This window comes from Lissotriton helveticus, chromosome 6 (assembly GCF_964261635.1).
Source record: "Lissotriton helveticus chromosome 6, aLisHel1.1, whole genome shotgun sequence".
NCBI lineage: Eukaryota > Metazoa > Chordata > Amphibia > Caudata > Salamandridae > Lissotriton > Lissotriton helveticus.
This window is the reverse complement of record NC_136067.1, coordinates 1,847,311,897-1,847,329,081: the sequence shown is the minus strand read 5'-3', so window position 1 is coordinate 1,847,329,081 and position 17,185 is coordinate 1,847,311,897. Positions and strand designations below refer to the sequence as shown.

Here is a 17,185-nt window from a genome sequence, read left to right as displayed (position 1 = left end):
CCAAGACAACCCCATTCAACACCCCTTTTGCCCCCCCACTAAACAGTATGAATTTGCTAAACAGGATACTGTGGAAATGCATTCTAGGACCTGGCTGATCTTAGGAATACAGATGGATCAAATACAAAGCTATCAATATGATAGAGAGTACATATGTCAATGTAAGAAATCAATGTATGACACAAAACCGGTTTTACGTCTAAGCATTGGCTTTTCCTACAGAGGGTACTGTAAGCAGGAGAAAGAAGAAGGTGACATAGAGTTCTAAAACGAGGGACAGATACTGGTGACTATAACATTCCACTGTGTCCCTAACAACAGAGCAACAGTATCATTATGTCAATCACCATCTGCATGATAATAGACAACAGTAATGTCACATTTAAAGATGAAGTGCTGCCCACAGTTTTAGGGACATGGGGTTGTCAAGAGTTGTTGAGGGTCATGAAGGTATTTCAACTCCAAGGAATTGCTGTATCGATACCAGAAACGCAAGTGGACTGCGCACCAGGAACATAATTAGAGAGGGAGAAGGGGTATGTACAGGATCAGGAACAGAGTGGGCAGAAAGCAAGCAATAAGGGGAATGAGAGTTCAATCGATAATTGTTTACACCCATGACTTGTGTACTGTTCACCATATAGTACTAGCCAAGACTTACTGATGCTTGTTTTTTTTCCAATATCAGTAAATAAATAGAAAGTGTGTGCTTAAAATGTCATGTTCATATTTTACTTAAGTCTCAAGTGTATAGATCTATCAGAAATGGCTTATTATTATGCCTGTCATTTTCTGTGCTGCTCTAGTAGTATACTGGCATATGGGTGCATGACAAGGAGATGGTGACTTCATTCTCAGATCACATTTTCTGTCTGCAGAGAGGTGTTGCTTCCTTGCAATTTTATGCAAGGTAGCTTAAGATGCCATGATCTGAGGCACACACTGCAACACTCCCACCCCCTTTCGTGGAGCCAGCAGAATCTGTCTTGGAAAAGGCTATGATGCACTCCAGCATCGTCTATGTCTTTCGCGTGCAATGTTCTCCTCTTCCTTCATGATTATGGATGCAATTATTGTGTCCAAACCATAGCTTAACTGCATTTGCACTACCGCCTAAACAAGGTATTTTATTCTAGAAGGCCCTTCTTGCACTTGGGATATCACTGTGGAAAATGGGCAACTGTATGATAAATAAAAAATAACAGTGTATGTTTGTCAATGATATCCTAGGGAATTTGAAGATATATATGGCAATGATATCATGAGGTAGACTGAATAATAAGGGCAAAAGGGGAGTTGGTTGATTGAGGATGGGCTCAAGAGTTTAAGTATCTGATGCTGGCATGCAGTGCTTACTGGGATATGGGAGGATAGGGGAGAGTCACAACAGTATCCCGTGATCACTACATATGTTATGTTATGTTATACAAGGCTCTTCTATAGCGCACGGCTACTCCGTGGAGTGTCCCGGCGCTTTGGCAAAGAGAGGAATAGGAAAAGTACACAACAAAACACCCTCAGAGGCCGGCACAGAGTTACTGGGAGAAGAGCCAAGTCTTCAGTCCCTTTCTAAAAACCAGCAAGTTAGTAGCTGTTCTCAGAGAGAAGGGAAGATCGTTCCAGCAGCGAGGTGCTAGGTACCGGAAGGAGCGACCTCCGGTACGGGCGCGCCTGATAGAGGGAACCAAGGCCTTGGCCTCAAAAGTAGACCTAAGAGTCCTTCTGGGGACGTAGAAGGCAATCCGCTTCCCAAGATAACTTGGGCCCATCAAGTGGAGCGCCTTAAAGGTCACAGTCAAGATCTTAAAAGTGACTCTCTTGGTGACCGGAAGCCAGTGAAGTTTCTCTAGAAGCTCCGAGGCTCGGGCCCTACGTGGTAGGCCAAAGATGGCTCTGGCAGCCGAGTTCTGCACAACCTGCAGGCGTGCCATCAAGTATTTGGGAAGGCCCAAATAGAGGGCGTTCGCGTAGTCGAGACGCGAACCTATCAAGGCCTGCACAGTAATTTTTTTGTGCTGAAGAGATAGTAAAGGGAGAAACTTCCGCAGCATTTTCAGAATGCTGAAACACTTCCCTGTCAACCCTATGATCTGGGGTCTAAAAGAAAGATCGACATCACACAAGATGCCCAGATTTTTAGCTTTTAGTGATGCGGTGTCGGGCGGAGACATGTCACGAGGCCACCATGTCTTCCAGCCGGGATCCGGTGGGCATCCGAAGAAGAGCAACTCCGACTTGTCAGAGTTAAACTTCAAACTATGCCTCTGAAACCAGTTGAACACGGCTTCAAGACATTCCCAGATCCGACCGCTGTCAAAATCCTCACCCTTGTTACACGAAAAAAGAAGCTGGGTGTCATCAGCATAGGATATGATCTGGGCACCGAAAGATTCCGCCACCGCCGCAAGAGGGGCTATATAGATATTAAAAAGGGTGGGGCTCAGGATGGACCCCTGGGGAACCCCCACCTCCAGCGGCGGCATTTCGGCGGAAAACGGAGGTGCCCAGACCACTTGCCGGCGGTTGGTCAGAAAAGACTTAAACCATTTCCACACCGTCCCACGGAAACCGATCTCCCAGAGTTTTAAAAGGAGACCATCATGGGGTACGGTGTCGAAAGCCGCCGACAAATCCAACATGACAAAGATGGCTTTACCCCCTCCGTCCAGAGTCTCTCGAATGGCATCGGTAATCTCGAGAAGAGCTGTTTCCGTGCTGAAATTAGCACGGAAGCCCGACTGAGAGTCGTGCAGGATATTATTACTCTCTATGAAACTAGAGATAGAGAGGTGCACATGCTTCTCAATCACCTTAGCCAGAGAGGGAAGGAGGGAGATTGGTCTGTAGTTCGCGTGTACAAGGGGATCTAGAGATGGTTTTTTCAACAGCGGAAGAATCAGGGCATGCTTCCAGGCCGTGGGGACCTCTCCCAATGTCAGGGAGGCATTGAGCAGTGGGTTAAGCAAGATGTTAACTGCCGGTGCCACTCTCCCCAGACATTTGGCAGGGCAAGGATCGAGCGGCGTGCCCAATTGAAGCCGCGACAGAAGATCCAGAGAGGAGGCAAGAGAGATAGGAGGAAAAGCCGAAAGCAAAGGGCCTTTCTCCGTCCTAGATGGTAACGTAGGTGTCAGATGGCAGACAGCAGGACTGAGGGCCATGCCCGGAAAAGAGCCTTGGATGGTTTTAATTTTATTAATGAAAAATTCACTAAGTTGGCTAATCCAGACTTCAGTATGGGCGTGAGTAGGTGTACTAGAAGGAGGAGAAATAAACTCCTGTACAATTCTAAAAATGTCTTTGCTCATACTTTCTGCTGCATCAATTCTGCGCTCCAGATAGACTTTTTTAGCATCAAAGATATGCTTATGGTAAAGACAAATTAGCTGTATATTTACGAATATACTGTAATAAAGGAAGTACAAGTATATTTTGCTCAATTACTAAGCTACAAGTTTGTATTTTTGTTACAACAAGAAAAGTCAATAAAGATGAAGTTAAAAATACTTGTATTCATGTGCAAAGCTTCAACAACTAATCTTATGAATAATGGCTCATCTATTACAATCAATACATTTCACCACAGTAAGTTATAATGCTAGGTTCCCTGCATCTACTGTGAAATAGGCTGCAGCAAATTAATGCAGCTGCCACCTTAATCACTCGAAAAGCCTTCATTGTTTTCTGCTGAATGACGTGAAATACATGGAAGATCGGTAAAGTAGCAACAAGAGGAGAGACACAGCAACACCACAAAAACTGCTATGCTTTCCCTACTCAGTGGCTCAGGCATGCACATGACAAAGACGAGTGGCTTTCTGGCAATTGTGTGGATTAGAAGATTGCAAGATATGATGTAAACAAGCTAACTGGATAGATTTTTTCTTCCCAGTAACTTAGAAAATTGCTTTGCTCCTATAGTTCCCTCAACTTTTTATCCCTCATTCTTTTTCTAGACAAATCGTAATATGATTCATCTTTTTTGCCAGTTTTTCAACATCGAGTTTATCCTGTTGTTTGTTTCTTTTAATATAAATATATTTTAATGCTTTAGTACTTAGGCAGAACGCTTCAGCCAAAACAGATAAAATTAAAACAAACACATCTTACGGCTTCTCAAGAAAGCAAAGGCAAATTTGGCTGTTTGTTCCTTTTGCTCCTAGAGACTCTAAAACAATATATGTAAACAGAAATACAGGAATTCTTTAAGTTTTATTTGTGATGAAGTAACTTGTGCAGTATGCTATTTAAAAAACAAAATGTACAATGTTTTTATAAAGTTGCTTACATTAGCAATTGAAATGTTAACATCATTCATACAGATGTATTATTTGACTGTAGGCCAAAGCTGTGTCAATAAAAACATAAGAATGTAAATTTCTACTGTTCTAATAGGAAAGAAGTGATTTTCTTAAATTAATGAATCACATATTCTCTACCGCGCAAGGAGAAATAACTCCAAACAATGGCAATGAGCTTGCAATTTATATTTTATTTTGCACAAGCTTGCATATATACTGCACATACATTCAGTTTAGAGAAGATGGAAGGCACACAAGGCAATTGAACTACTGAATTCTTTAAGTGGTACAAAGCAAACAGGTAAAAGTCTGGAGAATATACAAAAGCATAAAACACACAAAAATAAAATTCCCTCCCTCCCAAAAACAAATGTTTTAATTTTGTAGCTGCCGAGCTGAAAATTTATCAAGGATTTAAAAGCAATTATCTACTGCACCATTTCCCTTAAAGAGACAAGGAATCTTGTTGTTTAGTCATATGATCAATTAAAATTACAGTACATCTTCGGTAATACAGTGTTGTACACCTTTTCAAATAAATTATGATAAATTAAACCAATAAATTATGCAAAGTCCTTAGAACTTGACAACAACAAAATATCCACAGTTGAAATTGCCTCTAGCTACAATAGAAATCAAAATGTACTTTATCAATTCATTTATTACACTATTTTCAAATTAAAGGGTTTTTTCTTACAAAAGAGCATAATATGCTATTTACAACATATTGCTAAACAATATAAAGGCAGTTTTTTCATGGTTTGTAATTATTTACATGAATGATAGCTAAGATAATACTGAGGTAAATCCTAACCTTTGACTCTTCTTCTTCAGTGTTCAAACTGGAAATTATGTATTCAAACTACAAATACTTTTTTGGACAAATAAGTTCAGCTTACTTTACTGTAAAGATTTAAGTTAGATCAACAAAATTTAGAAGTGCTTCGTGTGCAAACATGTATATTGAGTTTTAATAAACAGATTCTGGCTTTGATGTGAAATTAGAAACACTACTTTGAAAATTGTGTCTCCTCTATGTAATCTAATATAAATATTTGTTTCAGAAGTTGCAAAGGTTAACTAGCAGTTTTTATCCTAGCATCGGAAATGAACATTCCAGCTTGAATTTCAACATATGATTTACAACTAACAGAAAATAAAAATTGCATTTTCTTAAACAAAACATGTAAGTGCAATACAGTAACTGCTTACTCAGAAGACAGTTGAATTCTTTTAGGGGAGCCTTTTGAAAACAATGCATAACGAATTTACAAATACATACTTGTAACAAAAAAGGGCAACATGTTTCATTTGTAATACTAACTACTATCTCACTGTATATCATACACAAGGCAAATTATTTTTGCATTTACTATTCATGTACAAATTTTACTTTTCGCAGTTTTTAAACCATGATCTACATTACAAATTTTGCAATGTTGCTGGTGAGAATCCTATTTTAAATTCAAAATGTTCCACCATTTTCCCTACTTAATATTTACTTGTAACCATAATAAAACATTTCACTGTATAGTACTGCATATACACATAATAAAGTCTGACCTTTTACAGAAATTATATCACTTTACCTTTGATGAAAAACTGTTATTTCTTAAAAAATGTGAAAGTTGCCTTTCAATACCAATATACACTAAGTAGAGTATTTTTTTTATAAATTGAACGTTTTGTACTTTTTTTGTTTTTTAAAATCTTCCTCCTTATTCAATTACATCAACGCATATTATTTACATTGCTTTATAAAAGTTCCCCTCAATTTCAGATATTTACCCTCTATCTGGTACAGTAACACAAAAAAATCAGCAAACGTATACACTTTAATTAAATAATACTCATAGGCACAAAGCAAACCTCAGGAATACATAGGTGAACACTTTTTCAACTAGATACAACACCCTAACATCTTCCACATCTTTACTATGACTGTGAAACATTCGCATTACACAACCATAGATACAGAAATAATTATGCTTTTAATTGCAAATAGAACATTCTGCTCACAAAACATGTCTAAAATAGGATTTGAATCTAGATAGGAAAGTGTAGCATTTGCACTTCAGACTTGTATTTACATATCCAAATATTATGTATGTATATGTACATAATAAATGTATGTCACATTGTATGAACTATTGCTTCTATACTACACTCCTTTTAGGCTAAGAGATCACAATATATTCACCACAGTTGTTACAAAAAATCGGCTTCTACAAGAGATTTCAAAACTTGAATGTTGCTTAAACAATTGAGGAAAAAATAATTTGCTTTATCAAATGGTTCTAGAAACTCTTTTCTTCAAAAACGTACAGTATTCTCATGCTTGGTTTTAAGAAAGACATAAAATATGCATAGCTATCAACATTATGTTAAACAGCCAGAAATCAAACCCTGGTGCTTATTGCAACAGTAGAAAATGAATATAATGTTCAAAACATGAAATGGTAAGCCACAGAAGGCACAAAGACTTTTGTACTTGTGGGAAATACTGGTAATTTGAAGGAAGTTGATCCTTCCGCTGGTGCATTTAGGGTCTAGGCACAGACTACAACATCAGGTACATGTGCAAAAATAAATCTGAGTTACTAGAGGATGGCAATGTGGAATTTCCTCATGGATTTCACCTTCATTCCCATGTAAACTTTTCTTTTTGCTGTGAAAAGATAATCATCTGCCCACTAAGTAGCAACAGCTTAATGAACATTGTAGCTATAGCATTACTAAAAAGAAAGATCTTTCTTACAATTTAGCAAATGTAATCTTATATTCAGAAATATATTGGGAGGCACAAAGGCAATATGGCTATAATGCATTTTATTTTAATACTCAATTATTACAATTGTGTTGCCAGATTGAGTAGGTGCAATAGTTCCTATATGATGAAAATCTTAGTTTTGAAAATGACTATATTTCAGTTTTTTTTAATTATTGGGTGTTCTAACTGTAATATCTTGTAGACCGGTATGTGCAGTTTTAGACATGAAGGTGCTAAAACATATGAGGAAGTGTAGGTCTTTATCACTTATCAAGGCATATGGATTGATAATCTTTCAGTCTACAAATAAGTTCTGACTTTGTGTATAAGGTGGATATGATGTTTTCTCCAGTGTCTGATGTATTGCCAGTTTAAATCTAGCCATAATAATAAAAAATATTTGAAAAGATGCACATATATTTGATTAACATTAACTAGAACTGTGGGTAAATTCACTGTTACGTTTTCCACTGTGTTTATCTGTATATAAGTACACACAAATATGGGTAAAAAAGATAGATACACACTTTTTTATGTATCTTTCTGGTATCTCTCTTTAACTAGAGAATATCAATTTTAAAAATGCTAAATACACGCAAAACTAGAGACATTTCAAGACATGTTTTTGTTTGTTTTGTTCCTACTCCATAGTTTTTGCCAGTGCTTAAGGTTGATGACATAGGATCATAGGACTGTGCTAATTACTCTCACATCAGCAGGCTTATAAACCTTCATGCTGGCAATTTATTGGACACATTTTCTTCCATCAGCAGTATTTGTAAATTAAGTGTAACTGAAGTGGTTATCGAAAAGCCAAGACAGAGATAGCTGGAGAGTCCTAATTGTGGCCAATACCCCAACATGGGTAGTAGGCAAAAGTAAGTAAGCAAGTGAAGTGGTTATTTATCTGGCAATCTAGGTAGCCATGTGGATAAATGTAGTCTCCAAAATTAAAACAGTTCCTTTACGGAAGGAGCACTATCATACTGGATGAATATAATGTCACTGACCAAAATGCGTCTTCTTGCAGTGACTCATTCCTCAACACAGTTTATTTCTCAAACTATTACAAATGTACATCTGAACAAAGAGGAGCAGAATACGTTTTTTAAAAATGTAGTGCAGAGGGAAAGTTAGATAAGGTGTGAAAGAAATAATTAGTAATAAGGGCAGGATAGGAAACTCAATCAACTTGTTCTCTGTGGTCTATCAAGACTTAACAATGGTGGAAAGGAAGAGAGCAGTCACTGGGTATGTGCCTTAGGTCTCAACAGTGACTTTGTTATGTAATCTGTTATTAAGGCCAATTGAATATAAGGAATCTACCTCACTTTACTTGCACACTCATCACGCACTAGCTACTTTTGTGAAGAAAAGACATTATAAATTTGTAGTCAGAAGTACTGAAATGAGTATAATCTATTTACTAATAGAAAAAATAACAGCCAAGTCAATACAAAACGTTGAATAGTGCTAACAGTTGAATAGCAAAAGATAAACCTATCTATAAAGAAGGATGGTTGGAATTACATGCCCCAAGATTAATGAATTATGTCACTGAGGAATGTTTACAATTTATGTATATGACAAATGAAGATCTACTGAAGCGAGCACACGAAAATGGCAGTTCTTTCTTGTATTGCGCCAGATTAGTCATCAACAGCTTTTAGTTGTATCCTACAGATTCATATATGAAGGGAAACATATTTTAACTAGAATGAGTTTTGTTTGAGAGGAGATATGCTTAGCACTCTGATTACATATTTGGATCTGCCACTTGGTAAAAGTGTCATTTGGTGTTCCTCCCTTGCCAAGTAGAAAAGACATGGTGGAGTATTGTCATTTCAGAGGAATGTTTCTTTATTGTTGCTTCTTGTAGTATTTCTACATACTTACATCTGAGACAAACAAGTTTCAATTTAGACCATGATTTTTTGTTGTAGGTTTCCTTAGTTATTGAAGACGAAATACTGGTAACATACTGCTGCCCACGCACTGCATTGACTCTCAAATGAGGTATATCGCTCCTAAAGTCAAGGAAAGTGTGGCATTGTTTATTTCCTCGCATAGCTTCCTTACAATGCATTACTGTTTGCAATAATCCACACTCAGCCTCCCTTCATAACAAGCTCCTTGTGATTGCATGGTGAAACATACATCGCCAACCATGGAGTGGCATAGTACTTTCAAGGTAGTTAATTTCTGACTTTGCCATATATAGCTATCCATTTAACCCTGCACACCTGCATACCTCTTCATTTATATAAAGCTGATATTTGCTGTATGGTGCTCCCAGATTAACTAAATGCATCTTACTGATAGAACCATCTTCTTGAAAACCACCAAGCACACACCAAGGCACGAAGTGGTCAGCTAGTGTGCCAATGTGTAATCTCTAGCAATACATCACCTCACAAATCACAACATTCCTCATCACTTCCCTGCTGCTAAAGTTCTTATGGATTGTCTCAGGGCTCCTTGCATTCTGATATCATAGTCCTCAACAACTACACTAAAACTTGCTCCATCCACCCAGTAACCGTACGTGCTTCTATGCTGCATCCCCTAATGTACAAAGGCTGCTGTGCAACATCCACCTTTGGTCCCAGGAAGCTGCAGAATGTAGCAGTGCTGCATACTTCCACATTAACTGGACCCTATGTGATGGAAATTCTCCCACCAACCTATTCCTATAATGTTACAGGCTCTTATCTATACACTGTACACACTACCTGGGAGGGTTTTTCCTGACACACAGGGTACATGAAGTTTGCTTTAATAACACGGTAGAAAAATGGCTGGCCACAAAAAAGTGAACCCTGGATGAAAGACTTTTTTAACAGTAAATGCCCTCCTGTACGTGCTAAGCTGATTTATTTCATTTTATATTTAATCTAGAATATTTGTGAAACATCTGCGTGGAACGGGGTTTAATCTCAGACTGTAAAGCATCAGTTATAAGCTATTCTTTCATCAACAATCATGGAGAAAAACAATTATAACCAGGAAAAGTGTTAAGTTCAGGAATCAATGATTTAGTGTCCTCGTGAGTGCTTAAAATGTACATGTTGCACGTTCAGTACATAAAACAGGATCTGGGATTTTTGCCGAAGAGATCCAGCCTGCTGAAAGCGCTATGTACAGACATTTGGCAGTATCAGTGCACTGTGCCTTTTACGACCTGCAGTTTTGTGCTATGACTTTTCTTACATGATGAAAAGGCTACTTTTCAACGAGCAATGTTTGATAAACACACCTTTTTTTACACTTAATGCCCTGACTTGCTGAAACAGGATCAAAATCGTGTCCCTGAAAATTACCCTATCCAGAGTCCACATATTAAGGGTCTTGGGTAAAAAGCAGAGAGCAGAAGCGACATAATTAGCCCCTTCAACCTGACACAATAAAATAAATAAATAGAATCCATAAGGAATTACATATTCATATACATAGACATATGTATGTAAATATAGCAATTATATACACATATATGAAATTACTAAGGAGACAGATGATTTGGGCATCCGTGCTGGGGTGCTGCTACGCTCGGTTGGCGCCGCGGGCTCGCTACTCGTGGAGCAGCTCTTGTAGGCAGTTTGGGGATTTGAAAATCTCAGGGACTTCACTGTCCAGTTTACAAATGACCTTGTAGATGGCCTTCTTCCAGGAGGGATCAACATCTTTGCCGGCAATAATGGCATTGAAAAACTCTCGTAACGTGATCTGCGCCACTTCCAGGAATCTCTCCGGGACCTGCCGACACAAGGAGACAATGGCATTAGTGAAGTTCTCAGTTTCAGGCCTCCGCTTCTTCAAAGGAGAACAACGCTCATTCTTGTTGGCAAGAAGGGGCTTAGCGTACATGACACCTGCGCGTTCTAAAAATGGCCGCCTCTATTCTCTTCTGGAGAGCAGTTATTTATAGGGCCAGAGCGCAACAGTGTCAAAGTATGTGCCTGGTGTGTTTGCAAGGTCTGTCAGTCTGCTGCAGCAATCTCTAGGTCTGCTCGGTACATTGTGGTGCAAGCAGACAATGCAAATAGCACAGGAGCAAGGATTTGCAGCAGGCTAGATTTCACAAGAAACATGGTGTATCTGAGGAATGTTGCCTATGTGACTGGGCGCAGGCGCGGGTTTAAAGGGAGCAACTCATCTTATATTCTAAAACAGCTTTGCAGCACCTCCTCTTTGAATTTACAAAAGGAAATGTATGTTCCATTCTTAACAATAATCATCGGGACAGTTACATAGTATGTGAACAACCATCCCACAGAAGTGTCACTCTTTGAAGTCACAGCCTCCTCACCCTCCCAGTGTGTGGAGTGCTATGTGGAAAGGTTCACTGATATGGCTTTATAATTAAGGCTTTTAATGCAGGCAAGGCAAAGAGGGTGTCAAATTCTATTCTCCAGGTATATGTGAAGACAGGTGTTACGGATACCTTTCCTTCCCATGCCTGCAGCAGTAACTTGAAGAGAGAGGCTCAGTGGCTGCTCATTCAATAGTGAAAACATGGCTACCATACCTGCCTCACTGTCACCACACTGAAGGCCCGGTTCACAAAAGTAGCTTACACTTTTGAGTAACTTACTCTTTTGAGTAGGTTTATTACTTTTTGGCTATTCACAAAATCTGATTGCAAGTTTAATGTTTGTAGTAATTTTACACTAGCATTTTGTGACTAGCTAAAAAGTAGTAAACTGACTCAAAAGTGTAAATTACTCAAAAGTTTACAACCCCTGGCCCTTAAGTTGGTGGCGACATGTAAGTTACACTTTAATAGTGAATTTACCCTCATATTTTGCAACTAGCCAAAAAGTTACAATCCCTACTCTTCGTGCCCAGAGGACTGATGCTGTGGTGCATGAACTAGTAAAAGATTAGTTTCAAAGTTGTTCATAGTACCGTCGAGATATAAATAATAGTCATGACACGTTAATATTTTCAGTAATATTGTGCAAATTTTGCTAAACCTCTCGGTGTGCGTCTGTCTTCTATACACTGCCTGGTGAAACGCGTCAACACATTTGGTACTACCTCCGAATAATAGCATCCAATGCTCAGCAGTGTCTAGTTATGTGTTCAAATGGGGCTCTTGAAGAACAGTATTTCGTCAGCTCGCACAAAGTAGCATTTATCCAGTTGCAACTGGAAACTGCAACAGAATTTGCTTTACAGTCACAGGCTTCGCAGCACACATGAATTAGGGATAAGAGTTCATGCTACTTTAGATGGCACTACTTCACAAAGATCTAGCCATGCACTTTGGTAAAGAGACACCAGATTAGATTTAGGGCGCAGAATCTAAGAGAGGCTACTACTAAAAACAAGCACTGATAAAGCCAAGTTTTGACTTCCTATAATGGAAACAGTCAGAGGCACATAACAAACAGGGACACTTAAAGCTTACATTCATGAACACACTCCAACACAACTACTGCTATACCAAGCAAAAGCTATAGAAGCAATCATCCACAGAAAAAGACACAGAGGCACCCATGTGCAGAGACTGACAAACAGTTACACACAAAAACCAGTAGACAGAAAGCCATGCCTGCCATGTTGACAAACCAATGGATATATTGACTCTTGACTGGGGGAGAATGTTTGAATCATTCAGCATTCTGTCCATCATTTGTTGCAGTTACACTTTTCGTCCTAAGTGGAACGGGTATGCCTAGACATGGGTCCCTTGCTCACTGAACCAGTGGATTCAAACTAGCCTGGCTGATGAAGGGTGACATACCCGAAACCGGTCCCAGGATGCTAGTTTCCGGTCTAGGGATAACCTGGCTTGGCAGTTCGGTCTGGACTGTTCCCATGAGGCACAGGGTCAAGACTGATTTGCATATGGCTGGGTCCAAACAGGGGTGGCGTAGTGGGCAAAAGAATAATGGATTTAACCCAGATCTCTTGACTGGGGGAGAATGTTTGAATTATTCAGCATTCCGTCCATCATTTGTTGTAGTTATATTGGGACACATGTGCACTGGTCAAAAGACACCGAGGAATTTGCGTGTATGGACCAGACTTACAAAGAACCTTAAGCAGCATCAGGCATCCACACTTATACAAAACTCTGTGCAATATAAAGTATCCACACTTATACACAACATTGCCCAGTATCAGACACCCATACTTATTCACAACGCTGTGCACCATCAGGCATCAACACTTATACAGAGCCCGGTGTTATATTAGGCATCAGCACTTATAAAAAGCCCCGTACAACATCAGGCACCAGCACTTATTCAGAACCCTAAGCAGCATTAGGACTTAAGTAGAGCCACGTGCAGCAACCATATGCATGCCATCCATCACACTTACACAGAGCTCTGTGCTGCTTTAGGCATCATTACCACTTATACAGAGGGCCATACGGTAGTGTGCACCACAACAGTACACAGAGATGTGAAGTAAGAAAGCCCAGGGTAATGTGTATCGGGGAGCATGAAGTCCAATGAGAGCTACGACAGGGACACGGGTCACGTAGTATAACATTTTTTGCGTTATAAATGCAGAACCACTAGTGTTAAAATGAAACAAAATGCAGGAATGGATTTGCTTCCCATGCCTGACATGGAAGAACTGAAGAACATTTCAGAGGGAAACATTGAATTTTCACCCTTTCTTTGTTGTGCATTTGAGGGTTTATTTTGAGAGGCAGGCAGCTCCTTGCGAGTAGATTCTATATTTAAAATGACCTACTATTCACCTAAACTGGTATCAGACCCTGCAACATGGGTACCAGACTCATTTGGAGCAAAGATATGCTTTTGTTATCTTTGCAACCAACATTCAGCTTTTCAGTCCTTCCCTTTCCCACCAGGCTAAGGGTGAAGATCGTTTACATTGTAAGTGATAAATAATAGGACTTGTGACATTTGGGCCAGCGTGGCTGCATGACATACGTCGATGAAATGTTCAACTGCCATCCTAATAGCAAGAGGCGGCACTTTATAGTGCAGACCACGGTAAATCTTCATTTCAAAATAAAGAATTAGATATTTCCATTAGTGAAAAAACTCCAAATTATTGACTTTTTATCCATCTATAACTTTAAATCATATATGGCCCTCAAAATAATCTGCTCCTACTTTCAACTGCTATGTAGGGGCAAATAAATGATTGGAGAGCCATACATAACACATCCTGACCTTCCTGCCCTAAATGTTTTTTTTAAAAGCCCACCAGGCACACCTTCACGCTCCTCTGTGCCTTCCCTGCCCTCCCGGCCCACCAGGCACACCTTCACGCTCCTCTGTGCCTTCCCTACCCTCCCCGGCCCACCAGGCACACCTTCACGCTCCTCTGTGCCTTCCCTACCCTCCCCGGCCCACCAGGCACACCTTCACGCTCCTCTGTGCCTTCCCTGCCCTCCCGGCCCACCAGGCACACCTTCACGCTCCTCTGTGCCTTCCCTACCCTCCCCGGCCCACCAGGCACACCTTCACGCTCCTCTGTGCCTTCCCTACCCTCCCCGGCCCGAGGCTGTGCTCTCTGCTGTCCATCAGAGCAGAGAGCCAGTTCTGCTCTAACAGGCTCTCAAAGAGCTCTGTCAGGGTAGCCTTATGACTTAGCACCCACTGTTGCTATGTCATAGCAGTGAATAACGAAATGTAGAATTGGGGATTCATGGTGGTGGTGCCCAATCAGATGCCTATGTTGCATATAGCTCTGAATGTTTATCTTTATGATGCTGGCATGCTGCATATGTCGTCTAAAATGATTTTCTGCGTTTGCTAGGATGATTGTATATGGATGTCATTTCAGCTTGTATTACTTTTTATATGTGTTTCTTTTATGGCTTTGGCCGAATAAAGATGGATTTGATTCTATATTGCATTATAGATGGGTAACAGTCAATTACTGGGATGTTTTCCCCTCTAGATTCTGACTGACATCAAATAAACAATAAGACTGAATCTCGAGTTGTCAATAATGGTGAAAAGCATCTGTGTAATTCACTTTTAACCATCTATTAATTTGTTACGTTGTGTATGGCTTCCAAAATCATTGGCCTCTGCTTTCAACTGCTATTAAGTGGCAGAGAAGTAATAGGAGGTGGGGGTGAACATACATAACATGGCCTCTCCTCCATGACTGAAATGTAAAAAAATAAAAAATACCTTACTTGCAGTCCTTAACCAACATCAACCACATTCTGTGCCTTCCTTCCCTCTCCTGCAGCTGTGCTTCCTGTGTTCAGTCAAAGCAGACAATAAGCATTCCATAAACTGGCTCTAAGAGAGCCCTGTCAACCTAGGCTGGGAGGCCTTTGTGACATAGCAACAGTGGGTAACGGGTTTTGTTATTAAATGAGGGCACGTCTTAGCAGTGATTTATCAGATTCTTATCTGGAGTAAAGGATAGAGGCTTCCTATGGAACTTGCTCTGGGAGTTGAAGGAATGACTGGTTCTAGTCTTTTATTGCTGGGAGTGTGTCATACAAGCATATGGTTGGTGTTCTGATGGCATGGATGAGCCTCTACTGGCAAAAAATAAAATCTGTAAACTGTGTTGTTTATTCCTGCAAATGACCTGTGTCCGCTAAATCCATGGGCATCACCAGAGACACAAACCTGTCAATGAAAGAACACATCAAAAATACAGCCAAAGGTGCACTCTACACACTAAAACACCCCAAGAAAATCAAACAGGTTATTCAACCTGAAGATCTTAAGACAGTAGTACAATCCCTAGTCCTCTCAAAACTTGACTACGGCAATGCCACCCTGACAGGAACTCCCAAAAGCCACCTTCAGCCCCTAAGTACTTTCCTCAATACGGCTATCATGCTCGTCACAAGACCAAGCGGTTTGAACACATCTCCCCAGCTTTCAAAAGACATACCTGGCTACTCATTGAAGGAAGGTGCATCTACAAGACAGCAGGTATCAACCACAAATCCTTACATACTAAAAAAACAAATATCTTGAATCGAAACTATTGCTAGAAGGAAATGGCCGGGCTGAAAAGTTCCAACTTGCTTCTTATCACACCTACTAGACTTAAAACAAATCATCAGAGGCACTCTCCTTCTCTAGAAATGCCCCCAAGATTTTGGACTCTCTCGCTTAGGCCCTGACCTACAACCCCTCCTTTTCTTGCTTCAAACGGGACCTCAAATCTCTATTAATCAACAACTACTTCAACTAGAACATGTGATGACTTACGTCTCCCAAAGTCACAACCCTCTTGGTCAATTCCTGCTGAGGAAGTCCACTGACACTTTGACTACGCTGATGCAAAGCCTATCCCTTTCCCCAGTACCCAATTGCTTGATTGATAAATATTACTGTATTCTTACTGTGTTTACTTTAATGTTCTGTTGTCCTATATTTTTCTACATGATTGTCTGTGATTCCCACCTGACCCTTGTCATGTACTTGTGATAACGTATTCTCTAAACATGTAAAGTGCTCTGATACCTTTGGGTCTAGCCAGTGCTAACTAAACTAAAAAATAAATAAATAGATCTTGTTGCTGTCATCTGTAAGTAGAACACCAAGCAAGTTCTTTTGGGAACTGGAGGTGCCCAGGTGAACAAAGTCATTTTGAATGTAAAACCAGGAGGAGAACCAGTGAAGAATATTGCTATTAAATCCCATTTGAGACTGCAGGGTGCTAATGAGGGTTGGATGGTTGACTGTGTCGAAGGCAGCTGACAACGGGAGACAGGGGTCATCTTTATCTGTGGTCAAGAGGGTTTCATTTTACCTTGGAATTTCCTATCATGCTTTGTCCAAAGAGGCATTAGAGCAAAATAAAAAACACTTATCTATGTAAATAGGGAAACACCTTGTGAAATATGTCCACTCTCTGTCAACGGGATGCTGCATTGTCTTTGGCCAGGCTGCCTTGTCTGTGCGGCAGAAATGACTCGTCTCCTCCTCCTCCTCTTCCCAGTTGCTTTACCTTCAAGGATGATTTGTTTTATTAAACCGACTGTCCCCAGCCTCTGCAGTACATAATAAAAGCCTGACATAGCAGCCTGCCTGCCTTCTGTGTCCTGCAGATCCTCATCATAGGTGTCAGGACATACCAAGGTTAGCGGTCACAGGAACCGCACTCGCTGGCCCAGCCTTGCCAAGTGCGCTTGGCAGATGAACGA

At 40.2% G+C, this 17,185-nt stretch overlaps 1 protein-coding gene across 9 annotated transcripts in view; it reads right to left on the bottom strand.

Moving 5' to 3' along the window:
* Positions 1-4,472: 4,472 nt before the first annotated feature.
* The window catches only part of PROX1 (prospero homeobox 1), a 482,982-nt gene continuing 470,269 nt past the window's right edge, over positions 4,473-17,185 (bottom strand). For all 9 annotated transcript variants that reach the window (XM_078649768.1, XM_078649772.1, XM_078649773.1 and 6 more), the window contains one exon: positions 4,473-10,824. In XM_078649768.1, the coding sequence (XP_078505894.1) occupies positions 10,639-10,824 (186 nt within the window). In that variant the 3' untranslated portion in view covers positions 4,473-10,638. The remainder of the gene's footprint in view (positions 10,825-17,185) is intronic.